Source organism: Salmo trutta, chromosome 23, assembly GCF_901001165.1.
Source record: "Salmo trutta chromosome 23, fSalTru1.1, whole genome shotgun sequence".
NCBI classification, from domain to species: Eukaryota; Metazoa; Chordata; class Actinopteri; order Salmoniformes; family Salmonidae; genus Salmo; species Salmo trutta.
The window spans coordinates 358,823-374,753 of record NC_042979.1 but is presented as its reverse complement, the minus strand read 5'-3'; the positions used below and the strand labels follow the sequence as shown (position 1 = coordinate 374,753).

General features: G+C 45.1%; 1 protein-coding gene across 1 annotated transcript in view; it reads right to left on the bottom strand.

The window, feature by feature from the left end:
• The window catches only part of LOC115160242 (lysosome membrane protein 2-like), a 53,072-nt gene that overhangs the window by 8,265 nt on the left and 28,876 nt on the right, over nucleotides 1–15,931 (bottom strand). Inside the window, exons 6-9 of the mRNA XM_029710624.1 lie at nucleotides 15,523–15,686; nucleotides 1,308–1,426; nucleotides 962–1,035; nucleotides 706–757 (exon numbers count right to left, since the gene is read on the bottom strand). Coding sequence (XP_029566484.1) covers nucleotides 706–757; nucleotides 962–1,035; nucleotides 1,308–1,426; nucleotides 15,523–15,686 — 409 coding nt within the window. The remainder of the gene's footprint in view (nucleotides 1–705; nucleotides 758–961; nucleotides 1,036–1,307; nucleotides 1,427–15,522; nucleotides 15,687–15,931) is intronic.

The window sequence follows — 15,931 nt, the reverse complement described above, 5'->3', positions numbered from 1 at the left end:
CTTCTCCCAACCATTCAGGAACAGTTTGGTGACAAACAATGTCTTTTCCAGCATGATGGAGCACCTTGCCATAAGGGAAAAGTGATAACTAAGTGCTTCGGGGAACAAAACATCGATATTTTGGGTCCATGGCCAGGAAACTCCCCAGACCTTAATCCCATTGAGAACTTGTGGTCAATCCTCAAGAGGCGGGTGGACAAACAAAAATCCACCAATTCTGACAAATCAAGCATTGATTATGCATGAATGGGCTGCTGTCAGCCAGGATGTGGCCCAGAAGTTAATTGATAGCATGCCAGGGCGGATTGCAGAGGTCTTGAAAAAGAAGGGTCAACACTGCAAATATTGACTCTTTGCATCAACTGCATGTAATTGTCAATAAAATCCTTTGACACTTATGAAATGCTTGTAATTATACTTCAGTATTCCATAGTAACATCTGACAAAAATATCTAAAGACACTGAGGCAGCAGACTTTGTGAAAATTAATATTTGTGTCATTCTCAAAACTTTTGGCCACGGCTGTACTATCTGGGGGTGTCACTCACAGCACAATGCTCTGTAAAGGGATACAGTACAATCGAAAAGACAAAGTTGTCATTGCAAATTTGCGATCAATGCTCAGATAAAACATTATTTTCTGAAATTAAATGTTATATTCTCCCAAAGTTGTATGTTTTTGTGTAGTTGATGTGATCTTCTTACCTCATTGATAAACATGACAGGGAAGATAGTCTCATTCAGGGATTTGGTTTTCCTGTGAAGGAGAAGAGATTGTAAGGTAATCATTCAACAAAGAAAGGAAATAATATAGAAATAATAAAGAGTATATCGCTAGTTGAACTTGGTGGTTGTGAGATGGAAATCATTAAACAATGGAAGGAAATCATATAGAAACAAAGTTAATAAAAGCCTTTAGCTATTTGAACTTGGTTGTGGTTGTGGATTTGTGATATCTCACGGGAAGCCAGAGATTCTGTTGATGAGAATGTTGATTTGAGCCTTCTTACTGGCACGGATAGGAACACCAGTGGTCTGGAAGTGTAGAATAACACATACACACTTTTAATGAGCCAAGTGAACTGCAGGTATAACGCTCAATGTACTAGATACATGATTTATGTCTAGGTTAAACATGAATAAATATAGGCTGGTAGTTTAGGAACAGTATTTAATATTTTACAGTTGGTGTAATTCTCTATTCCACAAATGTAACACTAGGTAGTGGAACAATGCATTTTAAAGTAGATTATCTATTCTACTCTAGGGCAGACCCCCAGAGAAGTGAACACTAGAGGGTAGTGTACCGGGTTCAGGTCCAGGTAAGTCTGGTGGTGCTCTCTCACAGGACTCAGTCCTTCAATGGCGTTAGTGTACTTCTCTTTGCCCAGGTAGAAATGAGGGAAGGACACAACCACTGGAGCACCTGGAGAGCAGTGGTGGTCAGTGCAGTTTCAGTGCCACATTTTTGTCATGAGCATGGCCTTATTTCTATTACAGCATATTGGATGACTGTCATTCATATTCCGTTCACCCAGTTAAAAGAAACAGCGATAGGTTTAGGCTACTACATGATACTCAAATTTTCCCTATACCCATCATGAGGTTGCTAAAACCTAGCCTATGAATGAAAGTTTACAACGTAAGTGCACACAGGTCAAGAGACAAATTTGATGTGTCAGACAGTGACACATGGACAGACAGTGACATTCAATACCGCCTTACACACTATTGCCTGTATCTAGCTGATAGTGGGTGTAATCATTAGTCCAACAGTTGCAAACAATAGATTCTATTGGACAAATTCAGGTACGTTTATCGCCGTTTTGTTCCGTTTGCTTCTGTTTAAGAAATATTTTCAACAGAATCGGCAGAATGAATACATATGTGACCAGGCGAAAAAACCTTTCCAAGTCAAACCGCTACACACAGCCTACATCGTTGTCACCATGTTAGCTAAAATAATGTCATAGCTAATAGAACTAACGTGTTAGTAAACCTGCTACAATCATGCAGTAACATTACAGTGTACAGTCAGTAAGCAGTTACACCGGCGTGCCCCAGTGGCAATACATTTGTAAAACCAAAAGCTTACCTTAACTTAGAAGAGTTCCAGTGTTGTGTTGGATAGTCATAGCCAGCTAGCTAACATAGCAACCCTGCAGGGTGTTTCAGTAGGCTTAACTAGCTAGCTGCATTTGCTAGCTAAGTAAGTGAAACCGAAAAATCTCTCTCTCTCTATATTTCTCTCCTGTTTCTCCTTCATTTATGAAAAAATGAATTTGTTCAAAACTGTTCAACTATTTTCTACTACTTACGACATCTTATGCACTGCAGTGCTAGCTAGCTGTAGCTTATACTTTGAGCACTACATTAATTATTCTTTGATCATGTCAGTTCATGCTGCAAGAGCTCTGATAGGTTGGAGGACGTCCTCCGGAAGTTGTCATAATTACTGTGTAAGTCTATGGAAGGAGGTGAGAACCATGAGCTTCCTAGGTTTTGTATTTAAAGTCAATGTACTCAAAGGAGGACGGAAGCTAGCTGTCCTCCGGCTACACCATGGTGCTACCCTACAGAGTGCTATTGAGGCTACTGTAGACCTTCTTTGCAAAATAGTGTGTTTTAATAAATTATTTGGTGACGTGACTATATTTGGTATAGTTTATCTAAAAATGATAACTTTTTAAATGTTTTAAAATAAAAAAAAGTATGAAATTCACTGAGGAGGATGGTCCTCCCCTTCCTCCTCTGAAACTCTGATGACGAGAAAAAAGAGAGGCTGTTCAAGCTCATTGAGGAAGTAATGAAATGCGATTGGATCCTCTTGTTTGCAATATATTAGCGGAATATGTCAAATGTGAATGGACAGCAAAAGAAACAAACCCTTGAGATGCAGCTAATACTAGATCAACACACAGATGGCTCATGAGTCACAATACCAATAAAACCACATCCTGAACAGTGTAGTTCTCAGGGGGTAGGGTCCTAAATATGCAGCACTGTTATCATTCACCAGAGCAACAACAAAACAACAAAGGGTTAAGACAAAACAATAGTTGGCCTCTAACTTCCCAGCTTACTGAGAAAAGACCTCCCACTGGGCACATACTGGTTGAATAAACGTTGTTTCCACATCATTTCAATGAAGGAGGCTTTGTCCTTGAAATACTGTTGTGATAGGATCTGTCCCTTTCCCTTCTGAGCACGGCTAGTCATTCTATAGGTTCTATAGTTGCCATGGTGCCAAGTGGCAGCCTAGGCAGAGAACTCATGTAAATTCTGTACATATTTAATCATTTTCATGCAAACTTTTTATTTCTCATTAGCTAAAGGAGTGCAGATCTAGTCTTGATATCATGAATTGGATTCCTGCCCATAAATGTATGAAAACCAGTGTTGTCAACAAGCTAGCTAATGCTTGTTAGCCAGTGTGTGATTTCATTAGAATTACACCTACTGACGTTGAGTTGTTTTTTGCCAATGGTGATCCAAGACGAGGATATGCATGCAGAGTTGGCATTGGGACAGCTTTTTCATTGCTCAGGAGGATACTTCTGAAGTAAGGAGTGGGCTGTATTCTGTGGAGAGCTCAAACTTCATCATAGAGTCCCAATAAAGGATCTGCAGACGTCGGATACACCCTGATGACATCGAGCTGCCTGCCTACCTGCTTGCCCTTGCACGTGCTGACCTGACCAACACCTCTGACCACCGCCTCCGCTGACCATTTAGCTATGAGCTTCCGGATCTTCTCATGACCACAGCTGCCCAACTGGAGGCTTCAAGAAGCACTCAGACTTGATCCAACCCTAAGCCGCTGCAAAGGGTAGTGTATACGGCCAAGCTTCCTGCCATCCAGGACCTATAAACGAGGCGGTGTCAGAGGAAGGCCCCAAAAATTGTCAAAGACTCCAGCCACTCCAGACTGTTCTCTCTGCTAAGTCTAGATCCAAAAGGCTCCTTAACAGCTTCTACCCCCAAGCTATAAGAATGCTGAACAATTATTCAAATGGCTAACTGGACTATTTGCATTGACATCCCCCCTTTTTTTCTACACTGCTGCAACTCGCTGCTTATTATCTATGCTGAGTCACTTTACCCCTACCTACAGTACATGTACTTATTACCTCAGTTACCTTGACTAACTTCTACCCCCACACATTGATTCGGTACCGGTGCCCCCTGTATATAGCCTCTGTCACGTCCTGACCAGTAAAAGTTTTTTGTTTGTTATTGTAGTTTGGTCAGGGTGTGGCAGGGGGTGTTTGTTTAGTGTGTTTCGGGGTTTGTTGGGCAATGTTCTATGTTAGTCTATTTCTATGTCTGTGTCTAGTTAGTCTACTTCTATGCTTAGTTTATTGGTTTGACCTTCAATTGGAGGCAGCTGTTTCTCGTTGCCTCTAATTGAAGGTCCTATTTTATAGGGGTGTTTTGTCCATGGGATTTGTGGGTAGTTGTTCCAAGTGTAGCTGTGTGCCTCATAGGACTGTTTTCTCATCGTTGTTATGATTTAGTGTTTATTTTGGTTTTCTTCATAATAAAGAAGATGAGTATTCACATTCCCGCTGCGCCTTGGTCCCATCCTTACGACGAATGTGACAGAACTACCCACCACCAACGGACCAAGCAGCGGGAAAGAAGGGAGTGGAGGACGTCATGGACATGGGAAGAGGTAATGGCAGGGGACAAGACCCTGCCATGGAAACAGGTGGAGACAGCGAGGGAGGAACGGTGACAGTACGAAGAGCGAGCCCAACGACGGAAGCACGAGAGGCACCCCCAAAACATTTTGTTGGGGGGGGCACACGGGTAGTTTGGCTGGGCCAAGGGTGAGCCCTAAGCCAACTCCCCGTGCTTATTATGGGGAGCGTTTGGCGGGGAGAAGAGCGCCGGTCTATGCGGAAGTGCGCAAAATCTCGCCCATGCTCACGCACAGTCCGGTGCGAGCGATACTAGCCCCCCGTAAGTGCCGTGCTAGACTGGGCATCCAGCCAGGTAGGAGTATGCCTGCGCAGCACATCTGGCCACCAGTGCGTCTCCTAGGCCCAGGCTACCCTGCGCCTGCTCTACGCACGGCAGCCATCAGGGACTCTGCACAGCCCAGTTCGCCCTGTGCCAGCACTCCGTCCATGCAGGGCTACTGTGACTACCCAGCCAGGACGGGTGGTGCAGGCTGTGCGCTCCAGACCTCCAGTGCTTGTTCATGGCCCGGTGTATCCAGTTCCTGCTCCTCGTACTAGCCTTAAGGTGCGTGTCCCTAGTCTGGCGCCTCCAAAGCCAGCACCACGCACCAGGCCTCCAGTGCGTCAGCCCAGTCCAGTATGTCCTGTTCCGGCTCCTTGCACTAGCCTTGAGGTGCGTGTCTCCAGTCTGGTACCTCTGGTACCAGCCCCACACACTAGGCCTCCAGTGCGTCAGCCCAGTCCAGTTCGTCCTGCTCCTGCTCCTCGCACTAGCCCTGTGGTGCGTGTAAATAGTCTGGCACCTCCAAGCCAGCCCCACGCATCAGGCCTTCAGTGCGCGGTGCCCGTCCAGAGCTTCCGGCGACAGTGCCCCATCTAGAGCTTCTGGCGACAGTGCCCCGTCTAGAGCTTCCGGCGACAGCGCCCCGTCTAGAGCTTCCGGCGACAGCGCCCGGTCTAGAGCTTCCGGCGACAGTGCTCCATCTAGAGCTTCCGGCGACAGTGCCCCGTCTAGAGCTTTCGGCGACAGTGCCCCGTCCAGTGCTTCCGGCGACGTCCTACAGTCCGGAACCGACAGAGACGGCCCACAGTCCGGAACCGACAGAGACGGCCCACAGTCCAGAACCGACAGAGACGGCCCACAGTCCGGAACCGACAGAGACGGCCCACAGTCCGGAACCGACAGAGACGGCCCACAGTCCAGAACCGACAGAGACGGCCCACAGTCCGGAGCCTGCAGAGACGGCCCACAGTCCGGAGCCTGCAGAGACGGCCCACAGTCCGGAGCCTGCAGAGACGGCCCACAGTCCGGAACCAGCGCAGCCAGAGTCGCCCTACAGTCCGGAACCGGCGCAGCCAGAGTCACCCTACAGTCCGGAACCGGCGCAGCCAGAGTCGCCCTACAGTCCGGAACCGGCGCAGCCAGAGTCTCCCTTCAGTCCGGAGCTTCCAGAGTCGCCCTCCAGTCCGGCGCTCCCAGAGTCGCCCTCCAGTCCAGCGCTCCCAGAGTCGCCCTCCAGTCCGGGAGCTCCCAGAGTCGCCATCCAGTCCGGGAGCTCCCAGAGTCGCCCTCCAGTCCGGGAGCTCCCAGAGTCGCCCTCCAGTCCGGGAGCTCCCAGAGTCGCCCTCCAGTCCGGGAGCTCCCAGAGTCGCCCTCCAGTCCGGGAGCTCCCAGAGTCGCCCTCCAGTCCGGGAGCTCCCAGAGTCGCTCTCCAGTCTGAGGTCTCCAGTGATGCGCATCAGCCCGAGGTGTCCAGCGGTGCGCATCAGCCCGAGGTCTCCAGCGGCGCGCATCAGCCCGAGGTCTCCAGCGACGCGCATCAACCCGAGGTCTCCAGCGACGCGCCTCAGCCCGAGGTCTCCAGTGACGCGCTTTAGCCCTGAGCCTTCAGCGGGGGTGGACAGGTTAGGTTGGGGACTAAGGCCGGAGCCTGAGTCACCTCCATAGTAGGAGGATTGGGGAGGGGGGGTGTAGCACAAGAACCGTCGGTGACGGTGGCCACCCTCCCTTCCCTCCCTTTAGTTTGGGATTATTTTTGTTTTGGGGGTTATTTTTTGTGTTTTTTGTTTGAGGTGCATCCGGGGTCTGCACCTTTGGGGGGAGGGGGGGCTACTGTCATGTCCTGACCAGTAAAAGGGGTTGTTTGTTATTGTAGTTTGGTCAGGGCGTGGCAAGGGGTGTTTGTTTAGTGTGTTTCGGGGTTTGTTGGGCAATGTTCTATGTTAGTCTATTTCTATGTCTGTGTCTAGTTAGTCTATTTCTATGCTTAGTTTATTGGTTTGACCTTCAATTGGAAACAGCTGTTTCTCATTGCCTCTAATTGAAGGTCCTATTTTATAGGGGTGTTTTGTCCATGGGATTTGTGGGTAGTTGTTCCATGTGTAGCTGTGTGCCTCACAGGACTGTTTCTCATCGTTGTTTTGATTAAGTGTTTATTTTGGTTTTCTTCATAATAAAGAAGGTGAGTATTCACATTCCCGCTGCGCCTTGGTCCCATCCTTACGACGAACATGACAGCCTCATTATTGTTATTTTATTGTTACTTTAAAAATTGTTTTACTTTAGTTGATTTTGTAAATAATTTCTTAACTCTTATTTTCTTAAAACTGCATTGTTGTAAGTAAGCATTTCACGTTAAAGTCTACACCTGTTATATTCGGCGCATGTGACAAATCCGATTTGATTCATTCCATCCAACCTGTATACCCCAGACCCAGACTACAAAGACTTCAAAGACAACAAAAACAGCCTGGATCAAATGTGAGTAACCTTATTACTATTCAGACTCATCACATCTCAGCTACAGGCACTAAACAATTTATCAGACTTGGCCTATTAGATCTCTCAGTCCTAAAGCTGCACTTATACTGTAAATGAACTTAGTACTAACAGGCTCTCGAGTGGCGCAGCAGTCTAAGGCACAACATCTCAGTGCTAGAGGCGTCACTACAGACACTCTGGTTAGAATACAAGCTGTATCACAACCAGCTGTGATTGGGAGTCCCATAGGGAGCCACACAATTGGCCCAGCGTCGTCCGGGTTTGGCTGGTGTAGGACGTCATTGTAATTAAGAGTTTGTTCTTAACTCTCTTGCGTAGTTAAATAAAGGTTATTTAAAAAAAAAAAGATGGATAGTATGAGTTTAACTGAGACCTGATGAGTATGTGGCTCTAAATGAGGCATCTCCAATGGGAAATCTAGTGAATCAGGAAGAGGTGGTGGGATAGCCATCATACAAGAGCCCAGACTCTGTTTAAAACCTACTGCTGCTACTTACTTTTCCTACTTTGTGGTACTCACTCTGAACTATGCCATGCTTAAGGCAAAATACTACTTGAATGATTTTACAGACCATCTGGTCCTAATACTATGTTTTTGCCAGAATTTACTGAATTCTTATCAAGCCTTGTAATCCTATATGACCAAATAGTAATTATAGGTGATTTTAATGTACATGTGGACAATAACAGTGATGCCCTGGGAATAGCGTTTTCCTCTCTTAGAGTATTTTGTCTTTGCTCAGAATGTGTTGTGCCCACCCGCTGCCATAGCCATACGCTAGATCTAGCCCTATCCTATGGTATTGATATCTTAAATGTACCAGTTTCTCCTCAAAATCCTGTACTCTCAGACCATGTACTTAGAACTTTTGAAATTCAATTGATAGTCCGCCCTAGAACTGAACCTGGATTTTATTTTAGCCGCCTCATAAATTCCTCCCAGAAATTATAGATTCTAGCATTAATACCACAATAGCATTCCTCCAAGCTTGAAGTATGCTGGCTGGCATGGCAAGACAGACAGCATCACTGATTACAAGCAAGCCCTAGGATCTGTGCATGCATCCTACTCCTAAATTAATAGATGAAAAACAAAGATTATATTTCTCTTCAGCACTGTAGCCAGTCTCAAATAGAAGCAGGCCCCAGCCTGCCTGAGCATTTTCTAACCTAGATTTTATGATTTTTTTAAATGGGAAAATGACTGCAATTAGAGCTAAAATCTCAATGAAGTCATCTGATATGCCACAAACCCTACAGGAGTATGAGGAGATCACAGCTATTTTGGATTGTTTAACACCCCTGACTTGGTTGAACTTATTATGCACTCCAAGTCTTCCACCTGCCAAATTGACCCTATACTCACGAAGCTAGTCAAAGAACACATCTTTCCAAATGGGGATAGTCCCTGAATCTCTTAAATAGGCTGTAATTAGACCTCTTAAAAAACAATATTATAGGCCTAAAAACGAAAAAACCATAGGCCAATCTCAAATCTCCGTTTCCTTTCATAGATACTAGAGAAAGCCGTAGCCCAGCTGCTGACATATTTTTTTCATTCACACAGTACCTTTGAAACATACCATTCTGGTTGTAGACCATTTCACAGGACTGAGTCTGCACTTGTCAAGGTAGTAATTTACCTACTACTGTCGTTGACCTTGGTCACGTCCCTATTCTTGTTCTTTTAGATTTAAGTGCTGCCTTCGATACGATTGATCATGCTATTCTCACTAACAGGCTAGAAGACTTGGTTGGTCTATGAGAACAGGTTCTCAATTGGTTCAAATCATACGTTTCCTAGCAGTATCAATTTGTTCAGATGCGCAATCATTAATCTGAAGGTTCCAAGGTTGAATGTGGTGTTCCCCAAGGTTCTGTGCTTGGAGCCCTTTCATTTTCTTTGAACTTGCTTCCCCTTGGTAATGTAATTAGTAAGCACAACAACATTTCTACGCTGATGATACCCAATTGTATTTATCTTTTAAACCAGACAATGCTTTACAGTCAGCCTACCTTGAGACTTGCATCACCAGATGTAAACACTGGATGACAGCCAACTTCTTGCTTTTAAACTTTGATGTACGAAAATGATGCTTTTTGATCACAAGAAACTTACAAAGTGTCAGACCTCACTCTCAATATTGATGGTTGCCTTATTACACCAAACATGGTTGTTAAAAACCTTGATGTTACCTTTGACCCCGGCCTAACTTTTGACAACCACATAAAAAGCATATCCAAAACAACATACTTCAATCTCAGGAACATTTCTAGACTTCATCTCCCAGCCAGATACCAAAAAACAAGTCAGTGCATTTATTTAATCTATTCTAGGCTAATATAATGCCCTCCTCCTCCAGCTGCTCAGACTCTAATATTAGAAGCTTACAACTTGTACGGAACACTGCAGCTTGGATTATAACCAACACTAGAACATCACTCCAGTTCTATCTGCACTACACTGGCTGTCTGTGAAGCATCAGTGTGAATTTCGATTTTAAGATCTTACTACTAACTTTTAAGGCACTGCATGCCCCTTCTTATCTGACAGACATGCTTGTTCCTTACAATCCAGTGAGGGCGCTCTGCTCCAGGTTCCGAGATGCAGAACCAAGGCGGGGGGGCATTCTCTATTAATAGAGAGTTGTGGAACAGCTTGCCCTGTCAGGTAAGTGGGGCAAACACCATTTCTATGTTCTTCTATTACTGCTTTAATGCAAAGTGTGTTGCAATTCTAAATGCACTTTATACATTTGATTTGCTTTAAGTTTGCGTGAGTGGTGGTGTGACTAAAATGCTAGCCACAGTCACCTGAGAGAGTGGGCATTAGCATTGAAACGCAAAAGACTTCATAACACAAGAACTTTGTCCCAAATGGCACCCAGGGTGTCATTTTGGAACATATACAGTTGAAGTCGGATGTTTACATACAACTTAGCCAAATACATTTAAACTCAGTTGTTCACAATTCCTGACATTTAACATGTTTGTGTCACGTAACAGCACAGATGCTGTAATATCGATAGAGATGCAACAGAAGTACAACAAATTGTCAGACAGGGCACTTCCTGCATGGAATCTTCTCAGGTTTTGGCCTGCCATATGAGTTCTGTTATACTCACAGACACCATTCAAACCGTTTTAGAAACTTTGGAGTGTTTTCCATCCAAATCTACTAATTATATGCATATTCTCGTTTCTGGGCAAGAGTAGTAACCAGTTTAAATCGGGTACGTTTTTTATCCGGCCGTGAATATACTGCCCCCAGCCCCAACCGATTGGTCAAACGTTTCGGGTAGCCTTCCACAAGCACCCTTTCACCCACAATAAGTTGGGTGATTTTTGCCCCATTCCTCCTGACAGAGCTGGTGTAACTGAGTTAGGTTTGTAGGCCTCCTTGCTTGCACACGCTTTTTCAGTTCTGCCCACAAATTTTCTATAGGATTGAGATCCGGGCTTTGTGATGGCCAAAACTTTTAAAGTATGCTTGTGGTCATTGTCCATTTGGAAGACCCAATTGCGACCAAGCTTTAACTTCCTGACTTATATCTTGAGATGTTTCTTCAATATATCCACAGAATTCTCCATCCTCATGATGCCATCTATTTTGTGAAGTGCACCAGTCCCTCCTGCAGCAAAGCACCCCCACAATATGATGCCGCCACCCTTGTGCTTCACGGTTGGGATGGTGTTCTTCGGCTTGCAAGCGTACCCCTTTCTCCTCCAAACATAACGATGGTCATTATGGCCAAACAGTTCTATATTTGTTTCATCAGACCAGAGGACATTTCTCCAAAAAGTACAATCTTTGTCCCCATGTGCAGTTGCAAAATGTAGTATGGCTTTTTTATGGTGGTTTTGGAGCAGTTGCTTCTTCTTTGCTGAGCGGCCTTTCAGGTTATGTCGATAAAGGACTCATTTTACTGTGGATATACACTGCTCAAAAAAATAAAGGGAACACTTAAACAACACAATGTAACTCCAAGTCAATCACACTTCTGTGAAATCAAACTGTCCACTTAGGAAGCAACACTGATTGACAATAAATTTCACATGCTGTTGTGCAAATGGAATAGACAACAGGTGGAAATTATAGGCAATTAGCAAGACACCCCCAATAAAGGAGTGGTTCTGCAGGTGGTGACCACAGACCACTTCTCAGTTCCTATGCTTCTTGGCTGATGTTTTGGTCACTTTTGAATTCTGGCGGTGCTTTCACTCTAGTGGTAGCATGAGACGGAGTCTACAACCCACACAAGTGGCTCAGGTTGTGCAGCTCATCCAGGATGGCACATCAATGCGAGCTGTGGCAAGAAGGTTTGCTGTGTCTGTCAGCGTAGTGTCCAGAGCATGGAGGCGCTACCAGGAGACAGGCCAGTACATCAGGAGACGTGGAGGAGGCCGTAGGAGGGCAACAACCCAGCAGCAGGACCACTACCTCTGCCTTTGTGCAAGGAGGAGCAGGAGGAGCACTGCCAGAGCACTGCAAAATGACCTCCAGCAGGCCACAAATGTGCAAGTGTCTGCTCAAACGATCAGAAACAGACTCCACGAGGGTGGTATGAGGGCCCGGCATCCACAGGTGGGGGTTGTGCTTACAGCCCAACACCGTGCAGGACTTTTGGCATTTGCCAGAGAACACCAAGATTGGCAAATTCGCCACTGGTGCCCTGTGCTCTTCACAGATGAAAGCAGGTTCACACTGAACACATGTGACAGACGTGACAGAGTCTGGAGACGCAGTGGAGAACGTTCTACTGCCTGCAACATCCTCCAGCATGACCGGTTTGGCGGTGGGTCAGCCATGGTGTGGGGTGGCATTTCTTTGGGGGGCCGCACAGCCCTCCATGTGCTCGCCAGAGGTAGCCTGACTGCCATTAGGTACCGAGATGAGATCCTCAGACCCCTTGTGAGACCATATGCTGGTGCGGTTGGCCCTGGGTTCATCCTAATGCAAGACAATGCTAGACCTCATGTGGCTGGAGTGTGTCAGCAGTTCCTGCAAGAGGAAGGCATTGATGCTATGGACTGGCCCGCCCGTTCCCCAGACCTGAATCCAATTGAGCACATCTGGGACATCATGTCTCGCTCCATCCACCAACGCCACGTTGCACCACAGACTGTCCAGGAGTTGGCGGATGCTTTAGTCCAGGTCTGGAAGGAGATCCCTCAGGAGACCATCCGCCACCTCATCAGGAGCATGCCCAGGCGTTGTAGGGAGGTCATACAGGCACGTGGAGGCCACACACACTACTGAGCCTCATTTTGACTTGTTTTAAGGACATTACATCAAAGTTGGATTAATTGGATTTCCATTGATTATTTGTGTGTGATTTTGTTGTCAGCACATTCAACTATGTAAAGAAAAAAGCATTTAATAAGATTATTTCATTCATTCAGATCTAGGATGTGTATTTTAGTGTTCCCTTTATTTTTTTGAGCAGTGTAGATACTTTTGTGCCCGTTTCCTCCAGCATCTTCATAAGGTCCTTTGCTGTTGTTCTGGAATTGATTTGCACTTTTCACACCAGAGTAGTTCATCTCTAGGAGACAGAACACGTCTCCTTCCTGAGCGGTATGACAGCTGCGTGGTCCCATCGTGTTTATACTTGCGTACTATTGTTTGTACATATGAACGTGGTACCTTCAGGCATTTGGAAATTGCTCCCAAGGATGAACCAGACTTGTGTAGGTTTCCAATTTTGTTTCTGAGGTCTTGGCTGATTTCTTTTGATTTTCCCATGATGTCAAGCGAAGAGGCACTGTGCATGACGTGACATTTTCTAACGCTCCCATAGGCTCTCAGAAGGCGCCAGAAAGCTGAATGGTGGTTTTGCAGGCCCTGGCTGAAAAACATTAGCGCATTTTGTAAGTGGTCGATCTGAGAACAATGAGGCTGGGGCGCGCGTGCCCGAGCTGACACCATGTTTACTTTCTCTCTCTTTGAACGAAAACAACCACTCCCGGTCGGAATATTATCGCTTTTTTACGAGAAAAATTGCATAAAAATTGATTTTAAACAGCGGTTGACATGCTTCGAAGTACGGTAATGGAATATTTAGAATTTTTTTGTCACGAAATGCGTCGGGCGCGTAACCCTTATTTACCCTTTCGGATAGTGTCTTTAACGCACGAACAAAACGCCGCTATTTGGATATAACTATGGATTATTTGGGACCAAACCAACAACAACAACAACAACAACAACCACAAGCACATTTTGCAATATTCTGAGTAGATAGCCCGGCATCACAGGGCTAGCTATTTAGACACCCACCAAGTTTAGCCTTCACCAAAGTCAGATTTACTATTAGAAAAGTTTGATTACCTTTCCTGTTCTTCGTCAGAATGCACTCCCAGGGCTTCTACTTCAATAAGAAATGTAGGTTTGGTCCAAAATAATCCATATTTATGTTCCAACAGTGACGTTTTGTTCGTGCGTTCTAGACACTATCCCAATGGTAAATAACGGTCATGCGCACGGCGCATTTCGTGACAAAAGATTTCTAAATATTTCATTACCGTACTTCGAACCATGACAACCGCTGTTTAAAATCAATTTTTATGCCATTTTTCTCGTAAAAAAGCGATAATATTCCCACCGGGAATCTGCAATTAGGTAAACAGCCGAAAGAAAATACAGCACGGGGTCGAGTCGGGCACACGCCTAAGCCCTTTGTCCTCTGATCGGCTACTTGGCAAAGGCGATTATGTGTTTCAGCCTGGGGCTGCCTCGACATTGTTCAGGTTTTTCCCGGGCTCTGAGAGTCTATTGGAGCCGTAGGAAGTGTCACGTTACAGCTAAGATCCTGACTCTTCAATAAACAGAAGCAAGAACAACAACACCTTGTCAGACAGGCCACTTCCTGTATGAAATCTTCTCAGGTTTTTGCCTGCCATAGGAGTTCTGTTATACTCACAGACACCATTCAAACAGTTTTAGAAACTTTAGGGTGTTTTCTATCCAAAGCCAATAATTATATGCATATTCTAGTTACTGGGCAGGAGTAGTAACCAGATTAAATCGGGTACGTTTTTCATCCGACCGTGCAAATACTGCCCCCTATCCCCAACAGGTTAACAAACCAATTAGGCACATTTGGGCAGTCGTGACATTTTGTTTTCCTACATAAATGCAATGGTTCATTGGATCAGTCTAAAACGTTGTACATTCACTGCTGCCATCTAGTGGCCAAAATCTAAATTGCGCCTGGGCTTGAGTAATACATTATAGCCTTTCTCTTGCATTTCAAACATGGTGGTACAAAAAAACCACAAAAAAACTGGTTGGTTTTTTTCTTTGTATTATCTTTTACCAGATCTAATGTGTTATATTCTGTTACATTCCTTTCACATTTCCACAAACTTTAAAGTGTTTAGTTTTAAAAAAAGGGGCAGATCCTTAAGTTTTAACTAACATTGCAGTTCAAGAATAGTCAAGAAAATATTTACCTAATAAACTAAAGTAAAAAATAATAAAAAGTAACACAATAACATAACAATAACGAGGCTATATACAGAGGGTACCGGTACCGAGTCAGTGTGCGGGGGTACAGGTTAGAGGTAATTTGTACATGTAGGTAGGGGTGAAGTGACTATGCATAGATAATGTAATAGTCCGGTGGCCATTTGATTATTCAGCAATCTTATGGCTTGGGGGTGGAAGCTCTTAAGGAGCCTTCTGGTCCAAGACTTGGCGCGTCGTCTATTATATAGGTCCTGGATTGCAGGAATCTTGGCCCCAGTGATGTAATGGGCCATACGCACTACCCTCTGTAGTGCCATACCAGGCAGTGATGCAACCGATCAGGATGCTCTCGATGGTGCAGCTGTATCACATGGTGTGTGTGTGTGTGTGTGTGTGTGTGTGTGTGTGTGTGTGTGTGTGTGTGTGTGTGTGTGTGCGTGCATGTAAGTGTGTCTGTGTTCTGGAGTGTGTATATCCCAATTGGTTCCCTGAACACACCTGATTGAAATGGAATAGGGCCTACTACACCGATCTGAATTACAGTGAGAGAGAAGAGGTGGAGGTAGAGAGCTGGAGCTAACTACCTTTTTTACACACTCCACTAGCCAGGCACTCTTTGGGGGAGACACAGAAGCCTTCGTTGGCTGGGTTCTCCTCCTTGCTGGCCAGCACGTCACGAGGAGGGGTGAAACGATACGCTGGGAGTCCCTTCACCTCCACATCTTTCTCAAACTCCATGAAGATGGACCTGAGGATCACAACAAAAATGTACTGTCTAACAGGGTGTCATATTGACACCTTCTCTCTTTTTCAAATGAGACCTGCACAATACAAAACACACACATCAATATAAAACACAATAAAATACTATATTACAAAACATGATCATAAAAAAGAAACACAATATTCACTTAGAGCATTCCCCACTAATGTTTTAAATTAATACAGCTCATAATATCTGCGGAACTATCTCGCTCACATTTGGACTAATAT